At 37.1% G+C, this 17,580-nt stretch overlaps 1 protein-coding gene and 1 non-coding gene across 2 annotated transcripts; one reads left to right on the top strand and one right to left on the bottom strand.

Moving 5' to 3' along the window:
* Positions 1-3,509: 3,509 nt before the first annotated feature.
* TRNAS-CGA (transfer RNA serine (anticodon CGA)) lies at positions 3,510-3,591 on the bottom strand. Its single transcript has one exon. It is a non-coding gene; the product is annotated as a tRNA-Ser (tRNA).
* A 4,491-nt stretch (positions 3,592-8,082) lies between these two features.
* LOC101899570 (uncharacterized) lies at positions 8,083-17,142 on the top strand. Its single transcript, XM_005177623.4, has 3 exons — positions 8,083-8,177; positions 13,151-13,325; positions 14,797-17,142. Exons 2-3 carry the CDS (start codon positions 13,154-13,156, stop codon positions 15,366-15,368), a joined length of 744 nt encoding a protein of 247 aa, XP_005177680.3. The 5' UTR covers positions 8,083-8,177; positions 13,151-13,153; the 3' UTR covers positions 15,369-17,142.
* The last annotated feature ends 438 nt before the right edge of the window (positions 17,143-17,580 follow it).

Below are 17,580 nucleotides of genomic sequence, written 5' to 3'. Positions count from 1 at the left end.
AAAAATCCACGTTTATCGAAGGCCATTAAAAATACAATATATAAAAATCCACGTTTATTGCAGGTCCTTGAAAAAATATTTTTTATATATACACATTTATTAAACATCCTTATTTTTTTGTTTTAAAAGCACGATTATTACAGGTCCTTGAAAAAAATTTTTTAAATCCCAATTTATTAAAGGTCTTTAAAAATATAGGAAAGATTCTTGAGAAAAAAAAACAATCGCCATTTATTAGAGGTCTTTAAAATATAGAAAGGAAGGAAAGATCCTTGATAAAATATTTCTTTTTGAAGTCCACGTTTATTGAAAGTTCTTTTAAAAAATAGTTTTAAGAAAGATTTATAATACCCCCAACACATAGTGTTGTAGGGTGTAACAATTCAAGATTATTGCTCTAAAGGTCATTGAAAAAAAAATGAAAAAATGAAAAAATGTTTATAAAAACGACGATTATGACTTGGTCGTTAACGCAAAAAATGAGCTAAAGAATTCCACTACTGCGACATTCATCCATGTTGTTCAGAGCTTTTCCAAAACTATGGCCATCTCCACCTCATTCAATAAATTTATGTTATCCTCGAGGATTTTCCGGCAATAATGTAGTGACTTCTTATATAATTTGGCAATTCCATTGGTCAACCAGAATAATTTTAGACCCAAAAATTACATATATTCTGGATCAGAGCAAAATTCTAAGACGATTTAGCCCAGCCTGTCCGTCCGTCTGTTGTAATCACTCTAGAGTCAAAAGGAATTAAGATAGCAAGCTAAAAAATTGCTAAGATAGGTCTTTTGTTTGCAGGCAAGTCAAGTTCGAAGATGGGCTATATTGGTCCACGATTAGCTCTGTATACCCTACACCACATAGTGATAAGGGTATTATGTTTGTACCAGGAAGAAGGAAGTGAGATAGACCCATAGTTACTTTTGAGGATATTCATAGAATCACTTTCTCAGTTGATTTATGCATGTCAGTCCGTCCGTCCATGTATTCTTGAACAAAATGCAGGTCGCAATTTTTAATCCGATTGAGATTAAATTTTGCAAACAATATTTGTTTGGCACAAGGACGAACCCTATTGAAATTGGTGATAATCGGAGCAGATTTATATATAGCTCCCATATATATTCAACCGATTTCGGGTTAATTGTGCACCAAATGGTCAATATCAGTACAAAGCTTTGATAGAAAGAAAAAAAATCGGAAATAGCATAAAATTTTAGAATAAGATTAGATTTTTTCGAATTGGTCACCTTTGCCACGAATTATGGCCTTCAAACGGTGAACGAATGTTGCTCTGCGGTATCTTGGCCCATTTCCGGCGAAGCGCTTGCTTGAGGTGATCGACCTCATTTTGTAACCATTTTTAGGTAGCACGTGCTGAGTGCGATGGTGCTGAGTCCTGTTGGAATGTCCAAGGTCTGCGGCCAAAATGTTTTCGTGGCCAGAATATTTTCGCAATAAATTCGGCATTTATTCCGAGCCATGGTCGATTAATACGAGCGGAGAGCGACCATCGGCTGTTATGATGGCCCACACCATCACCATGGCCGGAGCTTGAGTTCCGGTCGCCTACCGAAGGTCCACATTTTCTGCTGATCTCTTTCGCAAGTAAACACGATCATTTTGTTTGTTTACAAACCGCTGGACAACGAATGTTTTCTCATCGGAGAAAACCTAATTCGGCAATTCACCACTTTCGGCCAAGCGAAGCAACTCTTTAGCTCTTTTGAGTCTATTTTGTTTCTGTTGCGATTTAAGTTCTTGCACTTTTTGGATTTTTTAGCTTTACACCGAGCTCATTTTTCAGTATTTGCCGAATTGTTCAGCTCACGAGCCATTTTTCGGCCATTGCGACGCGGGTTTTGATCAAGTCGCTTCTTTACTTTTCGAACCATTTCAGCTGATGTTGCTGTTTTCTTCCGTCCACTTCCTTGACGTCGAGCTACGCTACCAGTATCACGCTAACGAGCGATGGTACGAGATACAAAAGGTTAATTTACACTTAAATACTGGAGTGCTCTAACGATAGCCACTTGTGGGTTTCCAGCCATATATAAAGAAATCACATTATCACGCTTGAATTCCATCACGAATAACTTTTTTTCTGGAAAATTCTCACAAAAATGCTTTGGTACGCTTGTAAACAATATAATGAGCTGTCACTAGAATAATTTTAACAGCTGTCGGACGAGTGCCTTAGAAATGACAGCAGTCTGAAGTTGGTTGCAGTTTTTTCATCCCACTCTGTATATATGTTTTATCCGATTTGGTGTTAAAGTCCCTCACATTCGTAATATGCATCCGACAACAATGCTAGTTGGTACCAGCTCGGAAATACCTTTGCCACATTTTATCGAGATTGGCTGATTTCAGGTATTTATATGATTTTAGCGACATTATTCACCGGAATTGTTTTAAATTTGGTATTTGAAGTTCGTAATGGATACTACAGGCTATGGCAGAAAATTGTCTGTACAGTTCCAGGCCTTCGCATAGGCCCCATATATCAGTACCTCCCTATATTCGGTGTTTTGACGATTTTAGGTGCAATACTCACCAAAATTGTTTGAGATGTCGTATTTGAAGTTCGTAATGGATGCTACAGCCTGGGACAGAAAATTGTCTATGCAGGTCCAGATCTTCGTTTAGCTCCGATATAACGGTACCTCCCAATATTCGGAATTTTGATGATTTTAGCGACATTATTCACCTGAATTGTTTCTAATTTGGTATTTTCGTAATGGATACTACAGCCTGGGGCAGAAAATTGTCTATGCAGGTCCAGATCTTCGTATAGCTCCGAAATAACCGCTCCTCCAAATATTCGGTATTTTGATGATTTTAGCTAAATTATTCACCGTTTATTTAAAGTTCCGAATTTGAATATGGTAATGGCTTATGACAAACAAGGTTATGTAGGTCCACGTCATATGGATCCCAATATAGCGGTTATATTCGGTATTTTTAAGATTTTAACGGATTTCGTTTTTTGAAAATTTCCAAATTCGTTCAAAATGGTGGAGGGTATTCAAAGTTCGGCCCGACCGAACTTACTGCTCGTTTACTTGTTTTAAATTCAAATTTAGTGAAAATTGATTTAGACTTGGATTTGCCTCCCATATATTAGTTCCCTCTATACTATACTATAACTGCTCTAAAACCACATGTTGATTGGTGGTATGACCTCTATATGGGAGCTCTACTAAATATGCATAGTGGTGTAGGGTATCATATAGTCGACCCCGCCAGACTTTTGACTTTTCCTTACTGGGTTTTACTTGTTTATTGTAGTATGCTACTCATTTTAGGCATTGATTTTTTATGTTTATAGTATTCCTACGATTTTAGAAATAGACAGTGTGAAGAAAATTTGCCATACGAAAATGTAAATATTTTAACGAATTGGGTCACACTGAAAATAAAATAAGAAAATACCCCAAAAAAAAGTAAATTGCAATTATCGTGTAATATATATAAAAATATAGTAAAATATCTAAACATCCGCAGCCGGTAGGATTCGAACCTACGCTCCCAGAGGGAATCTGATTTCGAGTCAGACGCCTTAACCACTCGGCCACGACTGCCTGCTTCGTTGGCTTGTCTAATCACTAATGTAAGCATGGGCAGTGAATGTACTTCTGTGTTTTTAAAAGCTGCTGTTTCACCGTTGATAAATAATTTCCCCTCCCTCTTTCTCTCTCTCTCTACCCACCCGTACAAGTTTTCTTATTGGATTGAAGTAAAACAATTCATCAACACAACGATTGATAAATAAAAAATGCTTTCAAAACGTCTATTTTTATACCCTCCACCATTCTATGGAGGGTATAATAACTTTGTCGTTCTGTTTTTCGGTATTTTATAATTTAAAGCTACATTATTCACCGAATGCGTTTCAAATTTTATATTGGGAGATCGTAGTGACAATACGATCTATGGAAAACAATTTCGTATGCAGGTCCACGTCTTCGTAAAGCTCTCATATAACGACACCTACCGATATTCCGTATTTTCATAATTTCAGCGATATTATTTACCGGAATTATTTCAAATTTGGTATTTGAAGTTCGTAATGGGTACTACAGCCTATGAAAAAAATTTCGTAAACAGATCCACGTCTTCGTATAGTCTCCATATAACAGTTTTTCTGTTACAGACGGTAGTAGCCACTATGAACCTTAAATACGAAACTTGAAACAAGTTCTGTTAATAACGTCGCTTAAATCCTCAAAATACCAAATGTAGGGATGTACCGTTAAATGGTGGCTATACGAGGACCTAGACCTGTTTGGGCAAGTTTCCGTCATAGGATGTAATGTCCATTAGGTACTTTAAATTGCAAATTTGCAAGATTTCCAGAGAACAGTGTGACACAACTCATGGAAATACCGAATATTTGGAGGTATAGTTTTGTGGGGACTATATCCAAAAGTAAGACCTACATTGACAGTTCTATTTAAGGATGTTTCTTACATTATGGGAAGACATGCTCCGAATTTACAGCATATTCCAGTTAAAATTGTGACTAAAATACACCAACAAAACTTTAAATCTGTCGATATAGTTATATTGGACCTATATATGGTATGATGACTTCAGAAGAAGGCAAGGAGTTTCTGGAGCGGTTAAAACCGGGGATGCAGTTGCCAATTAAAATTGCTTCTACGCGAAATTACAATTAAAATACCGAATATCGGGAAGTACCGTTATATGGGGGCTATACCAAAACGTGGACTTATAGATGCAATGTTCCGCCACCGAAGTTAGAACCCATTATGACCAACAAATATCAATTTTTAGACAAATCCGTGAAAAAATGTGACAAAAACCATCAAAATATCGAATATGGGGAGGTACCGCTATATGGGGGCTATACCAAAACGTGGACCTATACATGCAATGTTTCGCCACCGGAGTTAGAATCCATTATGACCAACAAATACCAATTTTTAGACAAATCCATGAAATATATATAAATTATCAAAATACCGAATATCGGGAGGTACCTCTATATGGGGGCTATACCAAAACGTGGACTTATAGATGCAAAGTTTCGCCACCGGAGTTATAACTCATTATGACCAAAAAATACCAATTTTTAGACAAACCCATTAAAAAATTTGGCAAAAATCATCAAAATACCGAATATCGGGAGGTACCGCTATATGGGGGCTATACCAAAACGTGGACTTATAGATGCAATGTTCCGCCCCCGAAGTTAGAACCCATTATGACCAACAAATATCAATTTTTAGACAAATCCGTGAAAAAATGTGACAAAAACCATCAAAATACCGAATATCAGGAGGTACCGTTATATGGGGGCTATACCAAAACGTGGACCTATACATGCAATGTTTCGCCACCGGAGCTAGAACCCACTATGACCAACAAATACCAATTTTTAGACAAATCAGTGAAAAAAATGCGGCAAAAATAATCGAAATACCGAATATCGGGAGGTACCGTTATATGGGGGCTATACCAAAAGGTGGACCTATACATGCAATGCTTCGCCACCGGAGCTAGAACCCACTATGACCAACAAATACCAATTTTCAGACAAATCAATGAAAAAATGCGACAAAAATCATCGAAATACCGAATATCGGGAGGTACCGTTATATGGGGGCTATACCAAAAGGTGGACCTATACATGCAATGTTTCGCCACCGGAGTTAGAACTCATTATGACCAACAAATACCAATTTTTAGACAAATCCATGAAAAAATGCGGCAAAAATCATCAAAATACCGAATATCGGGAGGTACCGCTATATGGGGGCTATGCCAAAACGTGGACCGATATATGTCATTTTCAATACCAACCATCCTAGACACAATACAAATTATTCTGCTGACGCTCTACGTCAAATTGGACAAAAAAAATCGAAAACTGAACAAAATTTGGAATCTTAACAACTTTATTTTTTAGCAATTGAAAGATTTCACTCAGAAGTTGAAAAATCGAAAATCCTAAAAGTACCGACTACTGGTACACTTACCCTATCTAAAAAAATCGGAAAGCCAGGATGACTTTCGGAAACGATAATATGAATTGGAATCCAGTTCAATGGAAAAACATTTTATTCTGGGATGAGTCTCAGACATGAACAATTTTAAGGTGAGAAGACCAAAAAACGAAAGACTCAATCCTCAAATGTTGCATAGGTGCAGTGAAACATGGGGGAGGGTCGAAATTGGTGCGGTGCTGTTTTTTTCTCTTTCTATGGACTTGAGCCTATCCTTGAAATAAAGGAAGTTATGGATAGGTTTGTTTACAAAAATGTGTTGGACATCACATTGTGCCCTACCGCTGAGGAAAATATTCGGCTATTTTGGGTGTTTCAGCATGACAATGATGGTTGCGTGAGTCAAAAATCGGTGTTTTGTCATGGCCGGCATAATCACCCGACCTAAACCACATCGAAAACCTTTGGAGTCTCGTAGACAGGAAGATCAAGCGAGGTTCGGAACCAAATAAACACAAGAATTTCCAAAAAATTCAGGTTGACTGGGAAAGCATACCCAAGGATCAAATTGAGCGTTTTACAGATTCAATGCCTCGTAGGTGTGCCGCTGCTATTAAAAATAATGGGTGCTAGCGACTAATAGCCAAAATTTAATTATTTTAAAATAAAACAACAAAAAGTTGTTTTAGTTTTGACCAATCAAAAGTTGGGTCATTTTAGATTTCCTCATATTATTTTAAATTCAAAACTATTTTTGTATTTTTATTTTTAGTTTTTTAAAAGTGAATTAAGTACCTCCTTTAAAACTGGAAAAATAATTTCGATTTGTTTATTTTTGTAAAAGTTACTGGGCCTTTATTGTCTTTGTGATTTTAGTTGCCTTAGTTTTGGCCACCAGTGAACTTTGTTGGGTCCAAAAAGATTATTTCGGTGGGTTACAAACGGAACGACGAACTTAATAAAAAGGGACAAGGGATCCTCTGCGATCACATATATCCTGTGCGTTCATTTGTCTGTATTTGTATGTATATGTATTGTAAATAGACATGGGATCTTCTGCGATCACTTCGAACCGCTGAGTTCACTTGTACTCTAGAAGCGAGTACGATTTTGCGTTTCTTTTTATATTTCCGTACACCCGCATCACCCTCACCTCCTACTCTCTCACCATCGTACGTCACATAAAAACTTTCGATGACCATCGACTCTTAAGACCATAACAAGTAAAAAAAACTGTAAGTTCGGCCGAACTTTGAATACCCTCCAGCATTTGAAACGAATTTGGCAATTTTCAAAAACAAATATAAATAAAAAAATTAAATATTATTAAAAAATTCTATTGAGCTTACGATCTTGTCACTTGGGTAAAAAAATGTTTTTTTTTTGTCATAGAAGTTATTTTTGAAATAACTTCTGGGGAGAATATCCCAGACAAAAAACAAGGTAACTGATGAGGATTGGTGACTCTTTCCAAAACCTAGATATTCCCTGCCTTACCCCCTGGTAAACATGACCATCGTTGTTTTTGTAAAAACGTTGTTTTTGTAAAAACAACAACAAAGGGATTAAGCATGACTATTTTGCAACAAAAAGAAATTCTGTTAAAATATACGAATTACCGAATATCGGCAGATTCCGTTATATATGAGGGCTTTAAGAAGACGTGGACCTGCACAGATAATTTTCTGTCATAGGCTTTAGTACCCATTACGAACTTCAAATACCAAATTTAAAACAATTCCGGTGAATAATGTCGCCAAAATCAAAAAAAACCGAATATCGGGAGGTACCGTAATATGGGGGCTATACCAACACGTGGACCTACATGACCCATTTTCAATACCAAAAGTCCCGCAGACATAATATACATAAAATTTTATCAACCTGCTTCATTTCGTTCGGAAGCTAGAACATAGAATTTTTTGCTGATCAAGAATATATATAATATGTGGGGTTTAAAATGTATATTTCGAGGTGTTACAAACGGAGTGACAAACTTAATATACCTTCCATACTATGGCGGAGAGTATAAAAAAGAGAGAGAAAGAGAGCATTTGGAGAGAGAATCGATGCACTGTGCACTTTAATAAATATTTGTCAGTTCATTTATTCAGTTCACAAATTTTACTTAGTGGAGTAGGACGCTTCTCGTTTTCGCTCGGCGATACTGTTTGACGTATTAAAATAAATAAAAAAAGGTAAAGACATAAAGTTCTGTTTCATATATAAAATACTTCTTCTCGATTTCGGTGCAGCAAAGTAAGCATTATCATTAGCGATTTTTTATCAAAATGTCTATTTGTGAAATGAACAATTTGATGTTAATTCCACAAGGCCACACATCAAGTGTAAATAGAAATGCCTATAGTGAGCGTCAAGAAAAAGTGTATATCGATAATCGTAATAAAAAGTTTAACATTCTTGCAATTCCGGAACATTATTAATGCGGAATATACAGTACATGTCACACACTCTAAAGAATTCATATTTTTATACCCTACTCCACATAGTGGTAAGAGTACTATGTCTTTGTGCATTTGTTTGTAACACGGAGCAGGAATCGAGAGAGACCCATAGTTACTTTTCGAGAAGCTTTATACAATCACTTTCTGAGTCGATTTATGCAAGTCAGTCCAACTGTATATGTATTTGTGAATAAAATGCAGATTGGGATGAAATTTTCCAAACAATATTTGTTTGGCCCAAGGACGAACCCTATTGAAATAGGTGAGAATCGATTCGAATAGCAGCAGTTAAAATTATTCCCGTGAAAGCTCATTATATGGTTTACAAGCGTACAAAAGCATTTCGGTGAGAATTTTCCAGAAAAAAAGTTATTCGGGATGAAATTCAAGCGTGATACTTATGTGATTTCTTTATATTTGGCTGGAAAACCACAAGTGGCTATGGTTAGAGCACTCCAACATTTAAATGTAAATAAATCTTTTGTGTCTCATACAATCGCTCGTTACCGTGATACTGGTAGCGTAGCTCGACGTCAAGGAAGTGGACGAAAGAAAACAGCAACATCAGCTGAAATGGTTCGAAAAATAAAGAAGCGACTTGATTAAAACCCGCGTCGCAATGGTCGGCAAATACTGAAAAATGAGCTCGGTGTAAAGCCAAAAAATCCAAAAAGTGCAAGAACTTAAATCGCAAGAACTTAAATCCAGCAGTTTGTAAACGAACAAAATGATCGTCTTTACTTGCCAAAGAGCTCAGCTGAAAATGTGCACCTTCGGTTGGCCACTAGAACTCAAGCGCCGGCCATGGTGATGGTGTGGGCCGCCATAACAGCCGATGATTGCTCTCCGCCCATATTAATCAACCGTGGCATCAGAATAAATGCCGAATATTATCGCGAAAATATTCTGGAGGGTGTATTAAAGCCTTTTGCACGCAAACATTTTGGCCGCATTCCAGCAGGAACCAGCACCATCGCACTCAGCACGCGCCACCCAAAAATGGTTACAAAATGAGGTTCCTCGCTTCATTTCAAGCGCACAATGGCCACCAAAATCTTTGAATACCAATCCGTTGGACTGTTGTGTCTGGAGTATTTTGGAAAGCAAGGTTTGCACTAAAAATACCAAAGTGTCGATTACCTCAAGCAAGCGTTTCGCTGCGAATGGGCCAAAATACCGCAGAGCAACATGCGGGCAGCGTGTGACGGTTTCATTGGCCGTTTGAAGGCCATAATTCATGCCAAAGGTGGCCAATTCGAACAAATCTAAACTCATTCTAAATTTGATGCTATTTCTGACATTTTTTGCTTTTATTGAATAAAGTTAAAAAAATGTAAAAATTATGGCGTTTGACTTTGTTGCAGTTTTTTTAGCTCACCCTGTAGAATTGGCAAGCGGTTTGCCACAGATAAAGTAATAGCTATCGATAGTTATTAGTTCTCTCTGGTACGCGTGCCGGTAGGTATTTGTAGGATTTCGTTGTTCAACCTCGTGGTAGGTGGTGTTATTTAGTAACTAACTTTTGTTTTAGGTTTATTATTAAGGATTTAGTCGATTACATCAGCATTCTTCACACAAATGACATTGTTAACTCTCTGGGTAAATTATTGTGCCATGCCCCTACATGTATATGTGTTCACATAACGTTTTTTGGCGCTCATTGTAGCTGATAACAATTCTATTAAAACGCGCCGCAATAAAATTTCACTGCCGCGTATGTACAAATATGCAGCATTGTTATTGGTTTTGCATACATAACATCAGCCCGAATGGTATGAAATTTTGCACATACAACCAAATTTGGCCTGAAAATAAGTATGCCAAATCGGTTCAGATATAGCTATAGCTCCCATATATATTGTTCATCCGATTTGTTATTTTTTGTCCTCTGCAGCCGTAATATGCACTCTGTAACAACAATATTTATGGAAATATACCAAATACAGCTCAGAAATACATTTGCTAAATTTTATCGTGATCGGTTCAAATTTGGATATAGCTCCCATATATAAGTTCGTCCGATTTACCTTTTATTGTGCACCAAACGTCTAATATTTGTCTAAATGGGATGGAATTTGGAACCTACGAACGAATTGAGTCTCGAAGCTAGCATGTCAAATTTGGTGAAGATCGGTTCAGATATAGCTATATCTTCTATATATACTGTTCATCCGATTTGTTATATTTGTTACCCACAACCGTAATATGCAGTCTGTAACAATGATAATTAGGGAAATATATCAAATACAGCTCAGAAATATCTTTGCCAAATTTTATCGAGATCGGTTCAGATTTGGATATAGCTCCCATATATACCTTTATCTGATTTCAAATTAATTTTGCACAACTTTAAATAATAATTATAATCATAGTGTGCATGATTGAATTCTCCCATAAAAACTTTTAATTGTTATGAGGAGCTGTAACAAATAAGCAAAGTGGTGTAGGGTATCACAAAAAGTCGGCCGCGCCCGACTTTAGAACTTTTTTTACTGTTTTTATACCCTACAACACTATGTGTTGGGGGTATTATAAGTTTGATTGGGCCAGAATTTATGTAACACCTCGAAATATTGATTTCCCATATAGGAAAGTATATATGGATCTTCCTAGCTCGCCGAGCTGAGTCGATCTAGCTATGTATGTCCGTCCGTCCGTCTGTCCGTCTGTCCATGTTAATTTGTAATCACTCTACAGGTCGCAATTATGGCCCGATCTTTACGAAATTTAAAATGTAGGTGGGGTTAATGTCAGAATAGAACCCTATTTCTTTTGGAGATGATCGCCAAATGTTTAGGGGTTGAAATGGACCAAAAACTGAAAAAATTTCTGATTTTGCACTTTCTCTACTGGTCGCAATTATAGACCAATCGACGCGGAATTTCGCATGTAGCTAGAGTTTAGGGCGGGGAAGAAGCCTACCAATTTGGGTGGTCATCGGATAATATTTAGCGGCTAAAATAGACCATATCTTTTTTGTTGAAAAAAATCAAAATTTTTCATTAAACCGCGAATATTTTAATTCCCGGCGAAATCGCTAAGCCATGACAAGTTTACTTCTGACCTTTGCATTGATGTTAACATCCAACAAATCGGAGATATAGCAAAATATGTGCGATATATATGTCTATCAAAGAAGATATGCTTGAAAGATCTCTTATATGTCGAGAACGGCTGAACTGATTTCGACAGTTCTCATTAATTCAGAATGGCTTCTTGGCAGGAAAGAAAAAACGTCTAAAAAAATCGCATAAAAATATCTATCTATAGATGAAAATATTGATTTTGTAATATTTTCTCATATTTTTTCAATTTTGTCATATTTTTGGCATATTTTCATTTTGAATTAAACATTTGGTAATATTTCTACAGCTAACAAAACTAAGTAGTTAGAATATCAGGATATCATATACAGATCTCATTTATGGCCCGATCCTTACGAAATTTTGCATGGGGATAAGATGAGGGTCAGAATAGAAGCCTACTCTTTTTGGAGATGATCGCCATATATTTAGGAGTTGAAATGGACCAAAAAACTGCAAAATTATCAGCAGGTCGTAATTAGCGCCCGATCGTCACGCACATTTGAATGGGGGTTACCGCATATTGCAAAAGCCAAGCAGTTTCGGATGGCCATCCAAAAATATTCAATGTGTGAAATAGTTTGCCAACTTTTGTAGACAAAGTGACTTTTTGGAGAATTCACAAATACAGGAAAGACGCACTTCTGACTATTTCGTTAACTCTGATTTCGTTGAAGAATATAGTCAAATGTCTGTATCTCATATAGATGCGTTTCAGTCAAAAACCAATAATAAATGTTAATCTTTGGCCACTTCTGAGAGATTATAGGTCTTTGGGAAATATTGTTTCCAGATCTAGGAAGACCATTTACGTGCAACATCTACCAATAAATTGGAAATGAGCAAATTAGTTTAAGTTGCTATTAGAGAACGAAACCTGATGGTTTTCTTTTATTATTTGTCACAATATCTTGTGGAATTCTTTCGAGTATCTCGCCTATATAAACTGTATCGTTTATTATAGTGTTGTAGGGTATTCAACGGTCGGCCCTGGTCGACTGTAGCCTTTGCTTACTTGTTTTTTTTTTTTCAATTTTATTGAATAAGAGCAAAAAATATCGGATATAGCATCAAATTTTCGAATAAGTTTAGATTTGTTTGAATTGGTCACCTTTTGTATGAATTATGGCCTTCAAACTGCCAAATCGGTTTAAGATATATATGGGAGCTATATATAAATTCGAACCGATTCTCACCAATTTCCATAGGACTTGTCCTTGGACCCGAATTTTGTTCACAAAAATACATGGATACATGGACTGACATGCATAAATCTACTCAGAAAGTGATTATATGAAGATCCTCAAAAGTAACTATGGGTTTATCGCGCTACCTTCTCCATATTAAAAAAAATGCGCAGAGACGTGATACCCTTACCATTATGTGGTGTTGGGTACAAATAGGAAGATTTATCTTATACTTAACTTTCCCCATTGCTGATTAACCCTGAGTAGTATGACCGTCCTCCCAACCGCCAACAGGGTCATTCGGAGGATAGTTCTGATAGTTTTTCGCAAACAAGTGTTTAACCTTTTCATTTCTCCGCAGCAAATTGCCGCACCATCGTGCAAAATTGGGCTCCCTTTTTTATACTTTTAAATTGTCATTTCCAATTGTTTTCAGGTTATGGCTCCGAAGGATATGTGTGTTGTCATTGTCGTTGCAACTGACTACGATAGAGATGGCTTAGACCAAGATAGAGCCGCAATTTCTGAGGCCTTCAACGCATCTTTCGAAGTAAAACTAGTCGAGCTGATCGATGAAAATATTAAAACCGTGGATGATATATTCAAATCATGTAAGTAGTCAAGGGATTTCGAACCTTCCCCAAGGTCGATAACGTTTCGCTAAGAAATGTTTTTCTTTGGGTTCAAGTTTTAAGTTTCACGTTTTTAGTTTACTAGCGGTAGACCCTAAGTGCCCCACCTTTCCGAAAAGGGTACCCTATGGGGTCACGTTTTCCTACCTCCCCGAAGCAGTACTAAACACGTTTCCTACAATAACATACCTCCCCCGGAATTTGTCAAAATTGTCAAAAAATTTAGCTTTTTTCTTACTTTCCCGTCACAGCATATTATTTCCTACGGATCCTGTCTATAAACTTTGACGGCTTCCAGATCCGTGGAAGATTAGAAAACGTGAACCCATAAGGGTCCTTTTTGAATATTTTAACGAATTCCGAAGTAAGAAAACTTGGAAAAGGAAAAATTGTATGCACTTTGTAAAAATTGTGAAGGGTTCCAGGTGAAAGACGAAAACGTGAGAGGAGACCAATGGAAACTTTGTTTAAATTGTGACCAGAAGCTACAAAAATGTGGACCCATAGGCGACTCTTTTTTGGAAGTTATGAACTATTCAAGGGGTGCTAAAAAAAACGTGGACCAATAAAGGACACTTTTGTTCCGGAAATTCCAACGAATTCAGGGGTGGGGTCTTCAGGTACGAAGACTTAGACTTAGGAGACTTGTGGACCTGTTTTGGAAATTTTGGCTAGTTTTCGGGGAAGGTACAAAAACGAAAATTGAAAATTATGATCAGTTTTGAAGAAGGTACAAAAATATGGAAATCATGAACAATTCTAGGAGAGCTAAGAAAACCCTAAGGACCCTTTTGTTACAGACAGATACGAAAACGTGGACTTGTGGGCTCATTTCGGCCAGTTCTCAGTGGAGGTACAAATACAAAAACTGGAAATTATGACCACATTCGGGGAAGGTATAAAAACGGGATATAGAAAACGCGGAACCACAAAGAACCCACAAAGTACGAAAACTTGGACCTAGGTGACTTTTGGACCCGTATTGGAAATTTTAGCTAATTTTCGGGGAGGGGAGGTACGAAAACTTGGATCTAGGAAACCTATGAACCCATTCAGGAAATGTTCACTACATCTGTGTGAGGTACAAAAAACTTTGCCCCAGAACCTCGGCCGTAGATTTCTGGACCCTTTCTGGTTCCGAGTACGGTAAGAAAAGCCGGACCCATAAAGTAATCTTTTGTTTTAAAATTTCGACCTTTTCAGGGAAAGGTACAAAAACTCGGACTCGAAGACTTTTTGACCCTAGTTTCGGGGGAAATACGAAAGCGTGTGAAGAGACCAATAGAACCTTTCTGGAAATTGTGATCAGGTTCGGGGAAGGTACAGAAACGTGGACCCATAGGGGATTCTTTTTTGAAAATTATGACAAATTCAAAGACAAAGAAAACGCTAACCTTGAAGAGCTCCTAAGCCTTTTTGAAAATTTTTGACCAACGTATCATTCTTTTAGTTGCGAAGGACAAGGAATGGTTAGACGAATTTGAAAAATGTAAGTTTGTTGCAGTTTTTTGCATGTCTCACGGCCAGGCCGATGGTCTAATTAAGCTAACAACAAAAAACGAAGTGGAAGACGCAGGAAAAACTATGAAGAAGATCAACGAAGTAGCAGACGCCCGGAGACACTTACTTTGTCCTCTATTCAAAATCAAGCAATTAGATTCAAAACTAAAATGGTTAGTTGTGCAGGCCTGTCGAGGTGAACTAAATAATTACAAACCAATGCAAAAAGATGGTGAAGTGAAAATCCCTCCTAAATGCTTTTGTATATCATATTGTACCGCAGAAGGAACAATTAGTTTTCAAAAAGGAACCGGAGGAAAAATATATATACAAAAGCTATGTGCAGAAATCAAAAAGGATATACGTGGAAAAAATCTATGTGACATACTAGAGTCGGTAAACACAGCTGTTAAAGAAGAATTTAAAACAACCCAAGGGTCTGAAACCTACCAAAATGCTCATTACGTGTGTGATTGCCCCGATTATGTTTTCCCTGACAGTTCCATGTCAGTGGAAAAGTAAATGCAAAATGAGATAAGTTTGAGAAAGTTCTGATAAAAGATTTCTGTCTGTCCGTCTGTCTGTCTGTCTACCTGTGTGGATTGTAATACCAAAACTACTACTGCCTTGTTTTATAGATTATGATTATTATTATTTATTTAATTAGTTTTTTAATAAACAAAATTTGTTAGAACTGAATTAAAAATCAAGATTTATTTTTATATTTAAGTTATTATATATTTAAGTTATTGTGAAATCATTTCATTTATTAAAAATGAGCTCGGGGTAAAGCCATTGAAATTCCGAAAAGTACAAGAACTTACACCGCAACAGAAAGAAGATAGACTCAAAAGAGCTAAAGAGTTGCTTCGCTTTTCTCTGATGAGAAAACATTCGTTGCCCAGCAGTTTGTAAACAAACAAAATGGTCATGTTTACTTGCCAAAGAGGTCAGCTGAAAACGTGCACCTTCGGTTGGCCACCAGAATTCAAGCGCCGGCCATGGTGATGTTGTGGGCCGCCATTACTGCCGATGGTCGCTCTCCGCTCGTATTAATCGACCATGGCATCAGAATAAATGCCGAATTTTATCGCGAAAATATTCTGGAGGGTGTATTAAAGACTTGGGCACGTAAACATTTTAGCCGCAGACCTTGGGCATTCCAACAGGACTCAGCACGTGCCAGCCAAGAATGGTTACAAAATAAGGTTACTCGCTTCATTTTCAACGCACCAATGCACAACTCCAAACCTCAAAACCTCCTGACCTCCAAACTCTCCGGATACCAATCCGTTGGATTATTGTGTCTGGAGTATTTTCGAAGGCAAGGTTGGCACTAAAAAATACCAAAGTGTCGATCACCTCAAGCAAGCGCTTCGCCGGAAATGGGTCAAAATACCGCAGAGCAACATTCGGGCAGCGTGTGACGGTTTCATTGGCCGTTTGAAGGCCATAATTCGTACCAAAGGTGACCAATTTGAACAAATCTAAACTTATTCTAAAATTTGATGCTATTTCCGACATTTTTTGCTTTCATTCAATAAAATTTAAAAAAAAAAATGTAAGAACAATGGAGTTTGACTTTGTTGCTGTTTTTTATACCCTCCACCATACTATGGAGGGTATATTAATTTTGTCATTCCGTTTGTAACTCGTCGAAATACTCATGTCAGACCCAACAAAGTATATATATTCTTGATCATCGTAAAATTCTAAGACCATGTCCGTCTGTCTGTCTGTGTGTCTGTCCGTCCGTCTGTCTGTCTGTTGTAATCACGCTATCCTTCGAACAAATTGAGATAGAAGGCTAAAATTTTGCACACGTGTGTATTTTGCCAGTAGGCAGGTTAAGTTCGTAAATGGGCCATGTAGGCCCAAGTTATCATATAGCCCCCATATAACGGTACCTCCCGATATTCGGTATTTTTATGATTTTAGCGACATTATTCACCGGAATTGTTTCTAATTTGGCATTTGAAGTTCGTAATGGATACTACAGCCTAAAACAGAAAATAATCAGTGTAGGTCCACGTCTTCGTATAGCCCCTATATAACGGTACCCCCGATATTCGGTATTTTTTATGATTTTAGCGACATTATTTAACTGAATCGTTCCAAATTTGGTATTTGAAGTTCGTAATAGATACTGCAGCATAAAACAGAAAATGGGCCATGAACGTCCACGTCTTCGTATAGCCCCCATATAACGGTACCCCCTATATTCGGTGTTTTGATGATTTTAGCTACATTATAAACAGACTTTTCTATTATTTTCTATTCTATTATTGTAATAACTTATGACAAAAGTTGCCTATGCAGGTCCACGTCGTCGTATAGGCATTCGGTAGTTTTAAGATTTTAACAGAATTTTTAAAGGATTTTATTTATTTTATTTTTTTTTTTTTTTTTTGGAAATTGTCAAATTTGTACCAAATGGTGGAGGGTATTAAAAGTTCGGCCCGGCCGAACTTACAGCTTTTTTACTTGTTTTATCTCACCCTGCATATACTTTGTTGGGTCTAAAATTATTTATTTCGATGAGTTACAAACGGAATGATGAACTTAATATACCCTCCATACCATGTGTTTAATTTAGAATTGCATTCAAAATTGGTTTTTATTGACCCCTGGTTTGGTCCTTAATTAGTCGATAAAATGTACGCGCTACGGTTTATTGCAACCTTGTGCTAGCGCCTTTGACATTTTAACTACTAATTACTTGTCACTTGTTTTG

The sequence above is a fragment of the Musca domestica genome, unplaced genomic scaffold (genome assembly GCF_030504385.1).
Source record: "Musca domestica strain aabys unplaced genomic scaffold, Musca_domestica.polishedcontigs.V.1.1 14, whole genome shotgun sequence".
Classification (NCBI taxonomy): Eukaryota; Metazoa; Arthropoda; class Insecta; order Diptera; family Muscidae; genus Musca; species Musca domestica.
This window is presented reverse-complemented; position numbering and strand designations above follow the sequence as displayed.